General features: G+C 60.0%; 1 protein-coding gene across 2 annotated transcripts; it reads left to right on the top strand.

The window, feature by feature from the left end:
- The first annotated feature begins 108 nt into the window (after positions 1 to 108).
- Rps6ka4 (ribosomal protein S6 kinase A4) lies at positions 109 to 10,845 on the top strand. Of its 2 annotated transcripts, none has more exons than XM_047519248.1 (17): positions 109 to 609; positions 698 to 769; positions 1,448 to 1,666; positions 1,759 to 1,874; positions 2,426 to 2,533; positions 2,730 to 2,810; positions 2,895 to 2,998; positions 3,101 to 3,251; positions 5,463 to 5,627; positions 7,402 to 7,530; positions 7,713 to 7,846; positions 7,954 to 8,047; positions 8,473 to 8,646; positions 8,725 to 8,919; positions 9,248 to 9,407; positions 9,600 to 9,763; positions 9,969 to 10,845. In XM_047519248.1, exons 1-17 carry the CDS (start codon positions 555 to 557, stop codon positions 10,161 to 10,163), a joined length of 2,316 nt encoding a protein of 771 aa, XP_047375204.1. In that variant the 5' UTR covers positions 109 to 554; the 3' UTR covers positions 10,164 to 10,845. The 2 variants fall into 2 exon arrangements, with proteins under 2 accessions (XP_047375204.1, XP_047375205.1); XM_047519249.1 differs by having other exon boundaries at positions 111 to 609; positions 698 to 723.
- The last annotated feature ends 2,587 nt before the right edge of the window (positions 10,846 to 13,432 follow it).

The raw sequence follows: 13,432 nt of genomic DNA, 5'->3' as shown, positions 1-13,432 counted from the left end.
TGACCAAGGTCCTGGGGTTCAATCCCCAGGACTGAAAAAAGAAAATGGATGGGGAGGTGGTGGTTGTGACCTGTGATAAGTGGCTCCCTCTTGCTGGGGACAGAGAGAATTGAACAGGAGTGGCTTGTCTGCCCTCGCGGTTGGCACTGGTGGAAGGCAGGGCTCTCTATCTGTGTGGGCACCCCTCCCCAGGGCACAGGATCCTGGGTTCTGGGCACCACCAGTTGCAGCAGGCAACCTGGCGGGCACCTGGCAGTCCCCAGCAGCGGCCCTTTTGGTTCCCTGGGCGGGTCAAGTCGGGTTCCTGAGCGGACAGCCCGGGGGCGCGCCCCGGCTGGGGACACTAGGCACCCCCGTGGGCTGCCCACCCGCAGCCCTGCGCTGTCACGTTCCAGCCGCCTGACTTAGGCCGCGCGGGGCGGGGAGTCGGAGGCGGTGCCGGCGCCCGCTCGGCCCCGGAGGCGGCACCAGGAAGCGCCCGCCCCGGCGGGAGCCGCCATGTAACCGGCGCCGCCCGGAGCCCGAGCCGCGCGGGCCCCAGCGACCCGCCCGCCATGGGGGACGAGGATGAGGACGAGGGCTGCGCGGTGGAGCTGCGGATCACCGAAGGTGGGTGCGGGGCCTGGTGGTGGCTGTCCCAGGCAGGCGGCGGAGGGGTCAGGGTCTGGCTGGGCTCATTTGCCCCCTGTGCCCGCAGCCAACCTGACCGGGCACGAGGAGAAGGTGAGCGTGGAGAACTTCGAGCTGCTCAAGGTGCTGGGCACGGGAGGTGAGGACCCTGGCCACTGAGCAGGTGCCCCAGGAGTAGTGCCTTGGGCCTCCAGCCTGCACACCCGCCTGGGCCTGGGCCAGGCCCCCGGGAGGCCCCCCACCCTTTCCCGGCACAGCTCGCCCAGCTGGCCCCACCCTACCGTGCCAGGGTTTCATGCCCACTTCCAGGGCGCTCCACGTTGACATCATTACTCCCTGCAAGATCCTGCGTGTGCATGCCCCCTGCAGCGATTCGCCCGCCTCCCTGGGATCTTGCACCCTTTCCAAGTGATTTGCACAGCCCCTCCCCTGCGTGAGAGCCCCCTCCGTATTTTGCAAACTCCCTCTCCCGGTGTGCACATCCCTCCTCTGGCCAGGAGTGCACCTCTGCCGCCCTTTCTTCCTTTGCATCCTTTCCCATCCCTCTGAGCTTTGGGAGGTTTGCACGTGCCCCACCCCACCCCCACCTCCTGGAGTTGCACACGCCCCAGGCTGGTTTGCACGTCCCTTCTCTGGTGTTGCTGAACACCCTCCTGGGCTGTGCACACCTTCTCCTTAGAAGGCTCTGCCAGCATTTGGCACAGCTGCCACCCCCCCGCAGCGCGCACACGCTTCTGGGTTGGCATCACCCTCACTCCCACCCGCCTGCACCGCCCTTCCACTCAGCCCACCCTCCACCCACTCGCTGCTCCCACAGCCTATGGGAAGGTGTTCCTGGTGCGGAAGGCGGGCGGGCACGACGCGGGGAAGCTGTATGCCATGAAGGTTCTGCGGAAGGCGGCGCTGGTGCAGCGCGCCAAGACGCAGGAGCACACGCGCACCGAGCGCTCCGTGCTGGAGCTGGTGCGCCAGGCACCCTTCCTGGTCACGCTGCACTACGCCTTCCAGACTGATGCCAAGCTGCACCTCATTCTGGGTGAGGGCACTGCCACCTACCAACTTGGGGGAATGGGGGCCGGTGAGGCCACCTGAGCCGGGTGGAGAGTCTAACAACCAGTGCACCTTCAGACTACGTGAGTGGCGGTGAGATGTTCACCCACCTCTACCAGCGCCAGTACTTCAAGGAGGCCGAGGTGCGCGTGTACGGGGGTGAGATCGTGCTGGCCTTGGAACACCTGCACAAGGTGGGTGCAGACCCGGCTTCCTGACTGCTGCCCTAGGAACTGGGTCTGGGCTTAATGAGGCGCCTACAAACCAGGCAGCCTCATTTCTCAGCCTGGGCTTCCGGAGGTGGGGTTGGGGGTGGCCTTGGTGGGGACCAGAGCTGCTTCCCCAGGCCTCCTGGCAGGAAGCCTCAGGGCTGCTTGGTGGGGTCTCCTCCCCTGGCGCCTCCGGGAAGGGGCTTTCCTCTCACCAGGAACTTGGGGCTGCCTTCACAGAACTTCCTCAAATGGAGACTTTTGGCTTGTCTCTGAGGCCTAGGCTCGTCACACAGCCTCCTTTCTTGGGGACCTTAGAGCCTGTCCCATGGGACCCTGCTCCTTGATTTCCTTTGATCGTCAGTGTTTTTATCTGATGGTATGGCTCACACTGGGCCCGTTCCTGCCCTAGTGCTTCCTTGGTGGGCAGATGACCTCTGGGGGTCTCCTTTCTCTTGGACCTGGTGCAGAGAGGAGCTGTAGGAGCTGGGAGGGTGTCGTGGAGGAAGCCTTAGTGTCCCTCTCACTCCTGCCAGCTGGGCATCATCTACCGAGACCTGAAGCTGGAGAACGTGCTGCTGGACTCCGAGGGCCACATCGTCCTCACGGACTTCGGCCTGAGCAAAGAGTTCCTGACGGAGGAGGTGAGCGGAGTGCTCCCCCATTCAGGCCCTTCCCTGTCTCCTGTCTGCATTCTGGGGATGCCGAGTGAACAGACCTAGGAGTTCCCCCCACGTCACCCTCCAGTCTTGCAAGTTGAGAGGTCCTACGCTGAGCCCTGGGGACCACTGGGGTGCAGGAGAGGCTTGGATGGATGAGTGAGTCCTCTTGTTCTTCCAGAAAGAGCGAACCTTCTCCTTCTGTGGCACCATTGAATACATGGCCCCCGAGATCATCCGCAGCAAGACGGGGCATGGCAAGGTTGGTTGGTGGGGAGGCTGGGCTGGTAGCAGTGGGGCGTGAGGTGGGAGGCCACAGGCCCTCACCCCTGCCCTGCTCTGGCAGGCGGTGGACTGGTGGAGCCTGGGCATCCTGCTCTTCGAGCTACTGACGGGCGCCTCGCCCTTCACACTGGAGGGCGAGAGGAACACGCAGGCCGAGGTGTCCCGGTGAGTGGGGCTGGCGGCGGAGGGCAGCCGAGGGGCTGCAGGGCCTGCCTGGGCTGGGCTGGGGGGGGCTCGCTGCCCCTGACGCCCCACCCATCCTCCCAGACGGATCCTGAAGTGCTCCCCTCCCTTCCCCCCCCGGATTGGGCCCGTGGCGCAGGACCTGCTGCAGCGGCTGCTGTGCAAGGACCCCAAGAAGCGACTGGGTGCGGGGCCCCAGGGGGCGCAGGAGGTCAAGAACCATCCCTTCTTCCAGGTGAGGCTTCTGGCCCCGGGGGCCCTGCACTTCCCTCATATTCCCAGGCCAGGCTGCCGCTCTGGATTGGAGGGGGGGGGACACTGGAGGGACCGTCTGAGCCCGGCCAGGTTGGCTCTATCTGGAAACCCTCAGCTGGACGAGGCAGGCCCAGAGGCTGGGCTCCTCCGTCTCCACGGAAGCCAGGCAGGTGTGTCCCGGAAGAAAGAACCCCAGGTTCCTCACAGCCGCACCTGAGAGTGGATTGGCCAGCCCTTTTAGAGGACAGAGCCAGAGAGGGCTGGTGGCCTGCCCAAGATGGCACAGGAAAGGGCGGGCACTGGGAGGGGTACCAGCTGTGGACAGGTCTCTTCCCGCCTGGACGGGCACCGCAGTCCCACTCGCGGCTCTCGGCAGCCGCCGAGCCTTCTGCTCTTTGTTCCTGCTGGTCCTGTGCCTGTATCCCTGAGGGACCGCTGACCAGGCCACATGGGTTGTTCTCTCGTCAAGAGCACATGCACATTAGAGAGTGACGTGGGTGACCTGCCTCGTGAGACCTGGTTGTCACCTGCCAGGACCCTGTGACAGGGACACCCACTGTGGGGCCGCCCTTTGCTTACATTGCTTCATGTTACCTTTGGAACCCCTGATGGTCCCCATCCTTCCAGATGCAGAAACCAAGGTTCAGAAAAAATCAGTCATTTCCCCAAGGCCACCAACCAGGCAGTGACAGCTGAAATTCAAGCCCAGGGCCAGTTGACCTGAATGCCTTCATCTCAGCCGCCACAGTCTTCTTTTACATGTGGGATCAGATTTGCCACTGATCTGACGTGGTCACAAGACCACCCACTCTGGGCCTTCACTGTGGCCCTGAACTCTGCTACCCGTACTGGCCTAGCACGTGGGAGGCACTAGGGGGTCCTCAGCACCGCACATGAAAATAAGCAAATAAAGCAAAGGTATGCTGTCCATCTACAACTCCCCCCCACAAAAAAAAAAAAAAAAAAGTTTAAAAACCAATGTTGGTGTCCACTGGAACAGAATTTGGCCCCTGGCAACAGAGATCAGGATGGACAGTGACCTAAAAAGGACAGTGGCTTTTTTATTTTTTGTTCTCACATAAAAGAAGTCCAGAGGTTGGCAGGCCACGGGTGCAGTGGTGTCTCCGTGGTGTCAAGGTGTCCTCAGGAATCTAAGCCCTTCTTTTTTCTTTTTTTCGGTTCTTTTATTCTTAGCACGTAGCCTCCAACTCGAGGGTTGCTCTGTGGCCCAGGCTGGCTGCTGAAGCTTTTGCAATTAGGCCGCTTATTAGGCAAGAAACAGGAGGAAGAAGAAAGGGCACTTGCCAACTGCCCAGCTCCTTTTTGGGTTTTGGTACCAGGGATTTAACCCAGGGATGCTCCACCACTGAGCTACATCCCCAGCCATTTTTATTTTTTAGTTTGCTAGTTTTTGAGAACTAGGGTCTTGCTAAGTTAACCTAGGGCCTTGCTAAATTGCTGAGGCTGGACTTGAACTTGTGATCCTCCTGTCTCAGCCTCCCGAACTGCTGGGATTACAGGTGTGCACCACCATGCCTGGCTCCCATCTCCTTCTTGAGGATCTTATCGTGGACTCCTACCTAGAAGTTTTTGCTTATATGTTATTGGGCATCCCTAACATCAAGAAAGGGTAAAAGAATGTCTTTTAGTTGTGTACATTTCCCCTGGAGTAAAACTGTGACTACAGTGTTAGGAAAGACAGGGCGAGAGGCAGTGGCAGGCCGTTGACAGGCTCTTCCCCGCTAGCTTACACACAAAAGGGCATCTTTACACTCCAGGAGGTGAAAAGTCCAAAGAACGGCGATCTGACGTCAGGCGAGGCTGTAGGCAGGTGCTGGACCTGCTTCCTGGTTCTGCTTTTCGCATGGGGATTTCATCATTAAACCTCAGGAGGGTCCCGGGCCTCAGCAGTTCCAGATCCACTTCCTCCCAGTAGGATGGAGATTTATTTTTCATGACAACTCTATTACAAGTTCCAGAACTGATTAAGTGTGACGGCGTGGTGGTTCTCCAAGGGGATAGGGATTCTGTTACCGGTGGGAGCTGGGGAGGTGGGTGGAACAGCTGCCCGCCCCACATGCCAGGTACGCCCTTGCCTTGTCAGGGAGCTGCTCATGAGGGTGACTCCAGTGAAGTGGGTCTCCAGCTCCCTCCCCTGGCCCCCTGATCTCTGATGATTCCTCTTCTCCAGGGTCTAGATTGGGCTGCTCTGGCTGCCAGGAAGATCCCAGCCCCATTCCGGCCCCAGATCCGCTCAGAGCTGGATGTGGGCAACTTCGCTGAGGAATTTACTCGGTTGGAGCCTGTCTACTCGCCCCCCGGCAGCCCCCCGCCTGGGGACCCTCGAATCTTTCAGGTGAGAACTCCTGGATCCCCGCCTGCCCCTGCCCTGGCTGACTGTGGGCACCACGTAGGCCCCGAGTCCTGATGGGGACCCGGCCTCTCCTGCAGGCCTCTGCACTACCAGGGGCCTGCGGTTGTCTGTTGTGGAGACCAGGGCAGCAGTGCGCGTGTCTGATGGTCCATGGCTTGAACTTTGTGTTAATTTCCCTTCTAGTCCGTCATCTCCTTGTTTAACACAAATACGATCTTGAATTACTCACCTGCTTTTGTGGGCACCTAGGAGGGGACACCTGCGTTTATGCTATGGCTCTGCAGGCCCCTCTCATTGCACAGCTTGCTCTTTGCTGCCATCCTCCCCAATGCCTTGGGGGCACCCCCGAAGTGCCCAGAGGCTCCCGGATGCCCCTCTGTGCCCTTGCACATGCTGCTCTCCCTCTCCCTGGAGTGCCTCCCACAGTGGTCACCTGGCAAGCCCCATTCCCCTGCTCATCCTTGTCCACTCATATGGCCCCCTGGGTCACCCTCTCCCTGTGCACCAGCCCTCTGCAGATGGCACCTTCTACTGGGCAGTTTGTCATGCTGTATCCTGGGTGGTCTGGATGCTCCCTGGAGGTGGGACTGTGTGTTTAATTCCTGTGTCTCTAGGCCCAGCTCTGGGACCCAGCCTGTAAGACATGGTCCATACATAGCCAATAAGAGTAGACCAGGGCTGGGGAGATAGCTGGGCTGGGGAGATAGCTCAGTTGGTGGAGTGCTTGCCTTGCATGCACAAGGCCCTGGGTTCCATCCCCAGCACCGCAAAAAAAAAAAAAAAAAGTAGACCAGTATTGTGGCCATGTGCTGTGGCACCCACCTGTAATCCCGGTGGCTTGGGAGGCTGAGGCAGGAGGATCTCGAGTTCAAAGCCAACCTCAGCAAAAGCGAGGCTGAGCAACTCAGTGAGACCCTGTCTCTAAATAAAACTCAAAATAGAGCTGGGGATGTGGCTCAGTGGCCGAGGGCCCCCACCCTCAAAAAAAGGAATAGACCAGTGTTGAGGATGGAAGGATGGATGAGCCGCTGCCTGAAACTCTAGGATTGACAACTCTGCCCTATCGTTCCTTGCGTTGTCCCAGTCTGATGAGAAAGTTCGCTTCTGTTAATCATTGGTTAATTTCCATTCATTTATGTAATAATTCAGAAATGTGTATTGAATACCTGCAGCATGCCAGGCACTGACCTGGGCATGGGGGACGTATCAGTGGACCTAACAGACGAAGGTCCTGCCTGCGTGCAGCTTGCATTAGAGTGCACAGTGGGACACAGAGTTAAAATGACCCTTGAAAATCTCTGAAATTGCCGGCTCCCAGGGCCTGAGGAAAGGGGGACTCAGGGTTTCTCTGCACGTCCTCAGTGGCCCTGCCTTGCTCAGTGGGCCGAGTCTGGTTTGAAAGGGAAGAATTTTTTTTCCCTCAGCAGAGTGACCTCTCATGAGCCGGTGTGTATGACGGCAGGCCACAGCCCCTTCAGGCTCTTGCCTGTCGTTTTCTTGGTCACTAGCCTGTGCCAGGTACTTTGGGAGAAAATGAGGGAGCTCATTGTGTTGGGAAAGGTGGAGTCAGACTGGTAGGATGGACGTGGCCCCAAATGATCACACAACAAGGCTCAAGGAACGCGCCCACACATCCCTGCGCTCCAGGATGCAAGGGGACGTCACCCACAGCCCCCTTGTCCAGGTCTTTGGTCTGCCTACCCCGCTCAGGTCTGGGCCTTCCGGCAGCCTAAGCGTCCTTGACCCCGCCTTGCAGGGGTACTCCTTCGTGGCGCCATCCATCCTCTTCGACCACAACAACGCGGTGATGACTGATGTTCTGGAGGCCCCTGGTGCTGGAGACCCACCAGGCCGGGCGGCGGTGGCCAGGAGTGCCATGATGCAGGTGGGCTGGGCTGTGCTGGGCTGGGCTGGGGAAACATCAGCTTTGGGCGTGAGGCGTCTGGGGAGTATGGCACCAGGTGCCCCCAGTGTGACTTTGGTGAGGTCCTGAGCCTCTTCCAGGTGGGTCTTGACGTGGCCGTGGGGCTCCAGGGTGGGCCTCTGACGCGCCCCGTTTGCCTCCAGGACTCGCCATTTTTCCAGCAGTATGAGCTGGACCTTCGCGAGCCCGCCCTGGGTCAGGGCAGCTTCTCTGTGTGTCGTCGCTGCCGCCAGCGCCAGAGCGGCCAGGAGTTTGCAGTCAAGATCCTCAGTCGCAGGTGGGAGCGATCCCCAGCCAAGTGGCCTGGGTTGGAGGGGCTGGCAGAACCGCGACCACGGAGCAGGGCCGCAGAGGGCCCTCTAATCCCGCTGCCCCGCTCCCCAGGCTGGAGGCTAACACGCAGCGCGAAGTGGCCGCCCTAAGGCTGTGCCAGTCGCACCCGAACGTGGTGAATCTGCACGAGGTCCATCAAGACCAGGTGACGGCTTCCGGGCTGGGGCGATCGCAGGGACGCCGAAAAGAGACCAGGAGGAGGGGCCTGAGGGCTCCGTGGGCGGGGCGTAGGGGCCGATGTGGGGTCCTGGGGGGCCTGCGGGGACCCGAGAGGCGGAGAGATGGGATTTGAGGGCAGTAGGGCAGAGGACTGCAAGGCGGAGCTATGGAGATCCTATTTGAGGAGGACGTGTAGGGTGATAGGATTTAGGGGGCCCAGCTTTAAAGTGGTCCGAGGAGGGGGTCCTGGGCGGGATAGGGGCCGAGGACTTGAGGTGAGGCCTGAGCGTGGTTCTTGCGGGTGGTATTAAGGTCAAGACTGGAACATGAGGGCTCCTAGGACCGGGGACGGGCCTGGCTGGGATCGGTCAGTGGGGACGTGGTGACCGTGGCCCTCTACGCCACCCGCAGCTGCACACCTATCTGGTCCTGGAGCTGCTGCGGGGCGGGGAGCTGCTGGAGCACATCCGCAAGAAGCGGCACTTCAGCGAGTCGGAGGCGAGCCAGATCCTACGCAGCCTGGTGTCGGCCGTGAGCTTCATGCACGAGGAGGCGGGCGTGGTGCACCGCGACCTCAAGCCCGAGGTGGGCGAGAGACCTCGGCTCTAGGGCAGGGGTTGGCGCGGGGAGGCTGCGGCTAACTGCCACCCGCTGCCCTCTCAGAACATCCTGTACGCGGATGACACGCCTGGGGCTCCGGTGAAGATCATCGATTTTGGATTCGCGCGGCTGCGGCCGCAGAGCCCCGCCGGGCCCATGCAGACGCCCTGCTTCACGCTGCAGTACGCCGCCCCCGAGCTGCTGGCGCAGCAGGGTTACGACGAGTCCTGCGACCTCTGGAGCCTGGGCGTCATTCTGGTATGGGGCAAGGTCCCCAAGAAGGTTTCAGGATAGGATTGCCCAAGCCTGGGTTGGAGGTCTTCCTGATTGGGGAGTGGCGTGAGGCAGGGGACCAGGTCGCTTTAGTGGGGATGGCTGGGTTGCGTCTAAGACGGAGATCGGGGGTCTTCCTAAATGCAGGGTGGCCTCGCGGTGGGGTTGAGGCATCCGTGTGCCAGGGGTAGAAATCGGCTCATCATGCTAGGTCTCAAGTTACCCGAGGTAGAGGCGATGGTTCTGTGGGTGGGCTTAGGGGTCAACCTGGGCCCTGCAGCTTGTAAGGTCTCACTCCCCCACCTCCTCCTAGTACATGATGCTGTCGGGGCAGGTCCCCTTCCAGGGGGCCTCAGGCCAGGGCGGGCAGAGCCAGGCAGCCGAGATCATGTGCAAGATCCGCGAGGGGCGCTTCTCCCTTGACGGCGAAGCCTGGCAGGGCGTGTCAGAGGAAGCCAAGGAGCTGGTCCGAGGTGCGCAGCTGGAGGTCACCATTCATGGTTGGGGAGGGGGAGGTCTTATGGTTATTTATTCTGGGGCAGGCGTGGTCACTGGGTCCAGTGTCCTGGTTGGGGCGTGGATGGGGAGGAGAGGGGCTGTTTGGATCTCTCTGGGGTGCGGCCTCCACACAACCCCTTTCCCACACTTCCCTGTCCCTCCTCCAGGGCTCCTGACTGTGGACCCCGCCAAGCGGCTGAAGCTCGAGGGGCTGCGGGGTAGCTCGTGGCTGCAGGACGGCAGCGCGCGCTCCTCGCCCCCACTTCGGACGCCGGACGTGCTAGAGTCCTCAGGGCCCGCGGTGCGCTCGGGGCTCAATGCCACCTTCATGGTAAGGGGCGGGGCCGGCGGGGTGGGCGGAGCCTCAGACTGGGGCGGAGAGGTGCGGAGCCAGAGCCCGGCCTCGGGTGCTTTGGGGTCCTGACCTCTGGGAGGTTGGGGGTGAAGGGCCTGCAGGTCCTGACCTAGTGGGCGGAGGACCGGCTAGGATCGGGGAGCGGGGCCCCGGCGGGGCTCTCACCCTTCCTTCCCACCAGGCGTTCAACCGCGGCAAGCGCGAGGGCTTCTTCCTGAAGAGCGTGGAGAACGCGCCGCTCGCCAAGCGGCGCAAGCAGAAGCTGCGGAGCGCGGCCGCCTCCCGCCGCGGCTCCCCTGCGCCTGCCGCCCCGGGCCGGGCCGCCGCCGCCAAGGGGGCCTCCCGCCGAGCCAACGGCCCCCTGCCCCCCTCCTAGCCCCGACCACTGTGACCCCCTTGCCCAGAGGAGCTGGGACCCGGCTTCTGCCAGCAGCTCCACCCCATGCCCGGGAATCACCCCTTCCCCCTCCCCGCACCCCACTCCCAGACAGAGCAGAAGTATTTTTATAAGCAGAGAATTTTTTATGTCTTACCAGATAGAGTTAGGGAAGCAGGGACGGAGGGGCGTGCCGGGAGCGCGTGTCGCAGCCCTCTCCGGACACTGCCCCGCCTGCGGAAGGCCCCGCCCTGGGGCTGCTCCAGCAGAGGGGCTCCTCTCCCGGTCCCAAGCGCTGGCTTGCCACTGGCGAGAACCTGGGACCCCTCCCTGCTCTCCCTTGAGGCCTTGCTCCTGGAGCGGAGTGGGGAATGCGCTCCTCAAGCTGTCACTTTATGGACTGTCTGTGCAATTATGTCCACCAAAGACCTGTGTTGTGGGGACTGAGGGAGAGACCCTGGGGCGCCCGAAGCATTTCTGCCTCACTTTATGTCACCTGCTTCTGCCCTATTGGGGCTAAGGAAGTTGGCGACCCCTAGAGGGGAGGCCCCTTTCTCACCACCCACTCCCCTTTGGCACAGCTGCTCCTGGCCCAGGGTGGGGCCATGGGGGTGTGGGCTGGGCATCCACGGTCACTGCCTCAGCCCTTCCAGGCTGTGCCTTTGACTTAAATAAAAGTCCACCCAGTACTGTGTGTGGCACTTGTGCCCGTGTTTGTTCCTGGGGCAGGATACAGCCAACAGAGTCTGGGACTCACAGGGGAGGGACCCGCAGATCCTTCTGGGCCAAGAAGGTACCCTTTGTCCTTGGCTTTTGACATGAACAGCAAGGTCCAGCTTTCATCTTGGTGTGTATCTGGACAGCTCAGGGTTCTCTTGGTTGTAGGTGATAGAAAACTCAACCTAAAATGGCTTAAGCAACATACAGGATATTTTAGGCTCTTGTAACTAACTTCAGGTGAGGCCTGATTCAGAATCAAAACATGATCAGGACCCTGTATCCCAGTCCCAGTTCTTCATTCTGCTTTTTCGGGGATGCCCTGGACGGAGGATCTTCCTTATGGCTGATGGATGCCAGGTGCTCCAGGGCTGCAGATTGAAATGCAGACTTGCCTAGATAGCCTCTGTCACTGGATTTCATTCCCAAGGAAGTTTCCAGCAATGCTCTGATTGGATGCACTTAGGTCATGTGCTTACTGTGAGCCAATCACTGTGGCCAGAGATGCCATCTGTGGATTGGCTGTTAGAGCTGAAGGGGGCCTTGCCCTTTAGAAGCTCACTGCATGGGGAGCAGGGTAAGGTGGGTGGGCTGAGGGGGGAGGCCCCCAGGGCCAGGCTTGCCACTGTGAACCTCACAGTGATCGTAGCATCAAAGCCTGGTTCCCTCTCATGGAGTGTCTGAGACTCTTGCTGGGTGACCCTTGCTGGTGGTTGTGACCACAGGGCAGCGGTGGCCTGAGCATCTTTGCTGGTGTCCCAGGTCAGGACCTTTTGTCCACATAATGTGGCTATCCTGCCAGTCCCGCCTCAGGGCCTGTCTGAGTCCCCTAGATTGCCTCCCGAGGCTCCTCCTCACTTAGCTACCCTGTGAGGCCATTTCATGGTGGATCTTACCTTTTGGGCTTGAGATTTGCCACTTGGACCAGAAGGGACCTGAGACCTGAGGATCTGAGCTGGGACCCCAGAAGTGCCAAAATCAGCGCAAAGACCTTTGAGCAACCACTGCTGTTTGGGTGGGCGGGTGGCATCCTGTGGAAGTGGATCAAGTTGGGGTCATGGGGCGCCCAGCTGCGTCCCATCCTGGTGATCTGAGAAGGCAGGAAGGGGCCCAGGACAAGACTTTCAGGAGGATGGGAGGGGAAGACGTCTCTACTTCTGCCGCCGAGTTATGGATGTGCCACATGAGCAGGTCACCTCGTAGCCCCGGGCTTCCCATCTGTCAGCAAGAGGAACAGAGTGTTAGCAGATGTGAGCACAGGATTCAGCCACCGAGCGCGCATTGTGATTTAGGGAGTCTTGCAGTGTGGGAGCCCCCTCGCACTTCACGCGGTGATCGCGTTTAAGGACAGGAAAATGTCCCGTTGCCCCACTCTCACAAGCACTGGGTGTGGTCCTTTAAACAACTTTGCCAATTGGGTGAGTGAAGAACGGTCTCCTCTGCAACTTCTTCACCTCCCACCCCTTGTAATACAGATTGTGAAAGAGGAGACCTGAGCTTCATTCACAGTTGAAGGAACTGGGAAGTGGCCCTGAGGAGGGAGGCTGCTCAGGGTTCAGAGGCACAAGTCAGTCTTGACCCGAATCCTGCCTCTACCCTGTGTGGCTGGGATCCTGCTGATGGGTGATGGGTGTACTGGGCTCCAGGCTGGCCAGGGTGGAAACCTGGAGGGGTCAGGGTGGGCACAGGCCAGAGTCTGGTGGTTGGGCTCCCTCTTCCTTCCGCCCTCCTTCTCTTCCACTTTTGCTGGGAATGGAACCGCATGCATGCTACGCTGGTGTCCCATACCTCCAGCCCTGGACAGCTACTTCTTGCCTTGACGTTGGTCTCTGACCAGCTCAGTCTCACACAGAGGCCGTCTTTTTTTTGGAGGAGCTGGGCAAACTCCCCTCCTGCCTTGGGCCTGATTTCTCCTCTTGCTGCCTTAAAATGCCGACGCCCTGAGAGAGACCGAGAGCCCTGTCGACCTCCAGCTCCCTTCAATCCACTGTGAACTAATTGTGGTTAGAACCGGAGTCGGGGCGCGGGGTTTAGACTGCTCCGTGGGAGCCGCTGTTTAACTCTGGGCAAGTTGCTTCTCCCTCGTGTTCTTTGGGCTCTCAATAAGAATGTTCTGCAAAAGTGAAGTCATTGCAAACAGGCTTGTGCCAGGCCGACAGAGGCTTGTTTTGGGGGGTACGCAGCACGTGTTTTACAACAAATGTGTTTGTCTGTCTTTTATGGATCAACTGGAAGGACTGGCGGCCTGGGGCAGTCTTCCCGTGTGGTCTAATCAGCCCAAGCAGAGTCACGCTGCCGCCACGGAGGGACCTCTTCTCTGCTTTCCATGGCGCCGCAGTCCCTGATCCTCCCTGTTGCTCGCACTGGCTCTGCCCCTCGTTTTTCTCCCTGACACCTTTCGCTATTTGAGTTTGTGACTCTGATTTAAAGTCTCCTTTCACATTCACTGCTGCACAAAAATGGATTTTGTGAAGGGTCAAAAATTCCCCTGAAATGTTTTATTTTTTGTTTCAAAATGTAAATTTCATTTATATCTGGGAAAAGAAAACACG

Source organism: Sciurus carolinensis, chromosome 11 (genome assembly GCF_902686445.1).
Source record: "Sciurus carolinensis chromosome 11, mSciCar1.2, whole genome shotgun sequence".
Lineage (NCBI taxonomy): Eukaryota > Metazoa > Chordata > Mammalia > Rodentia > Sciuridae > Sciurus > Sciurus carolinensis.
This window is presented reverse-complemented; position numbering and strand designations above follow the sequence as displayed.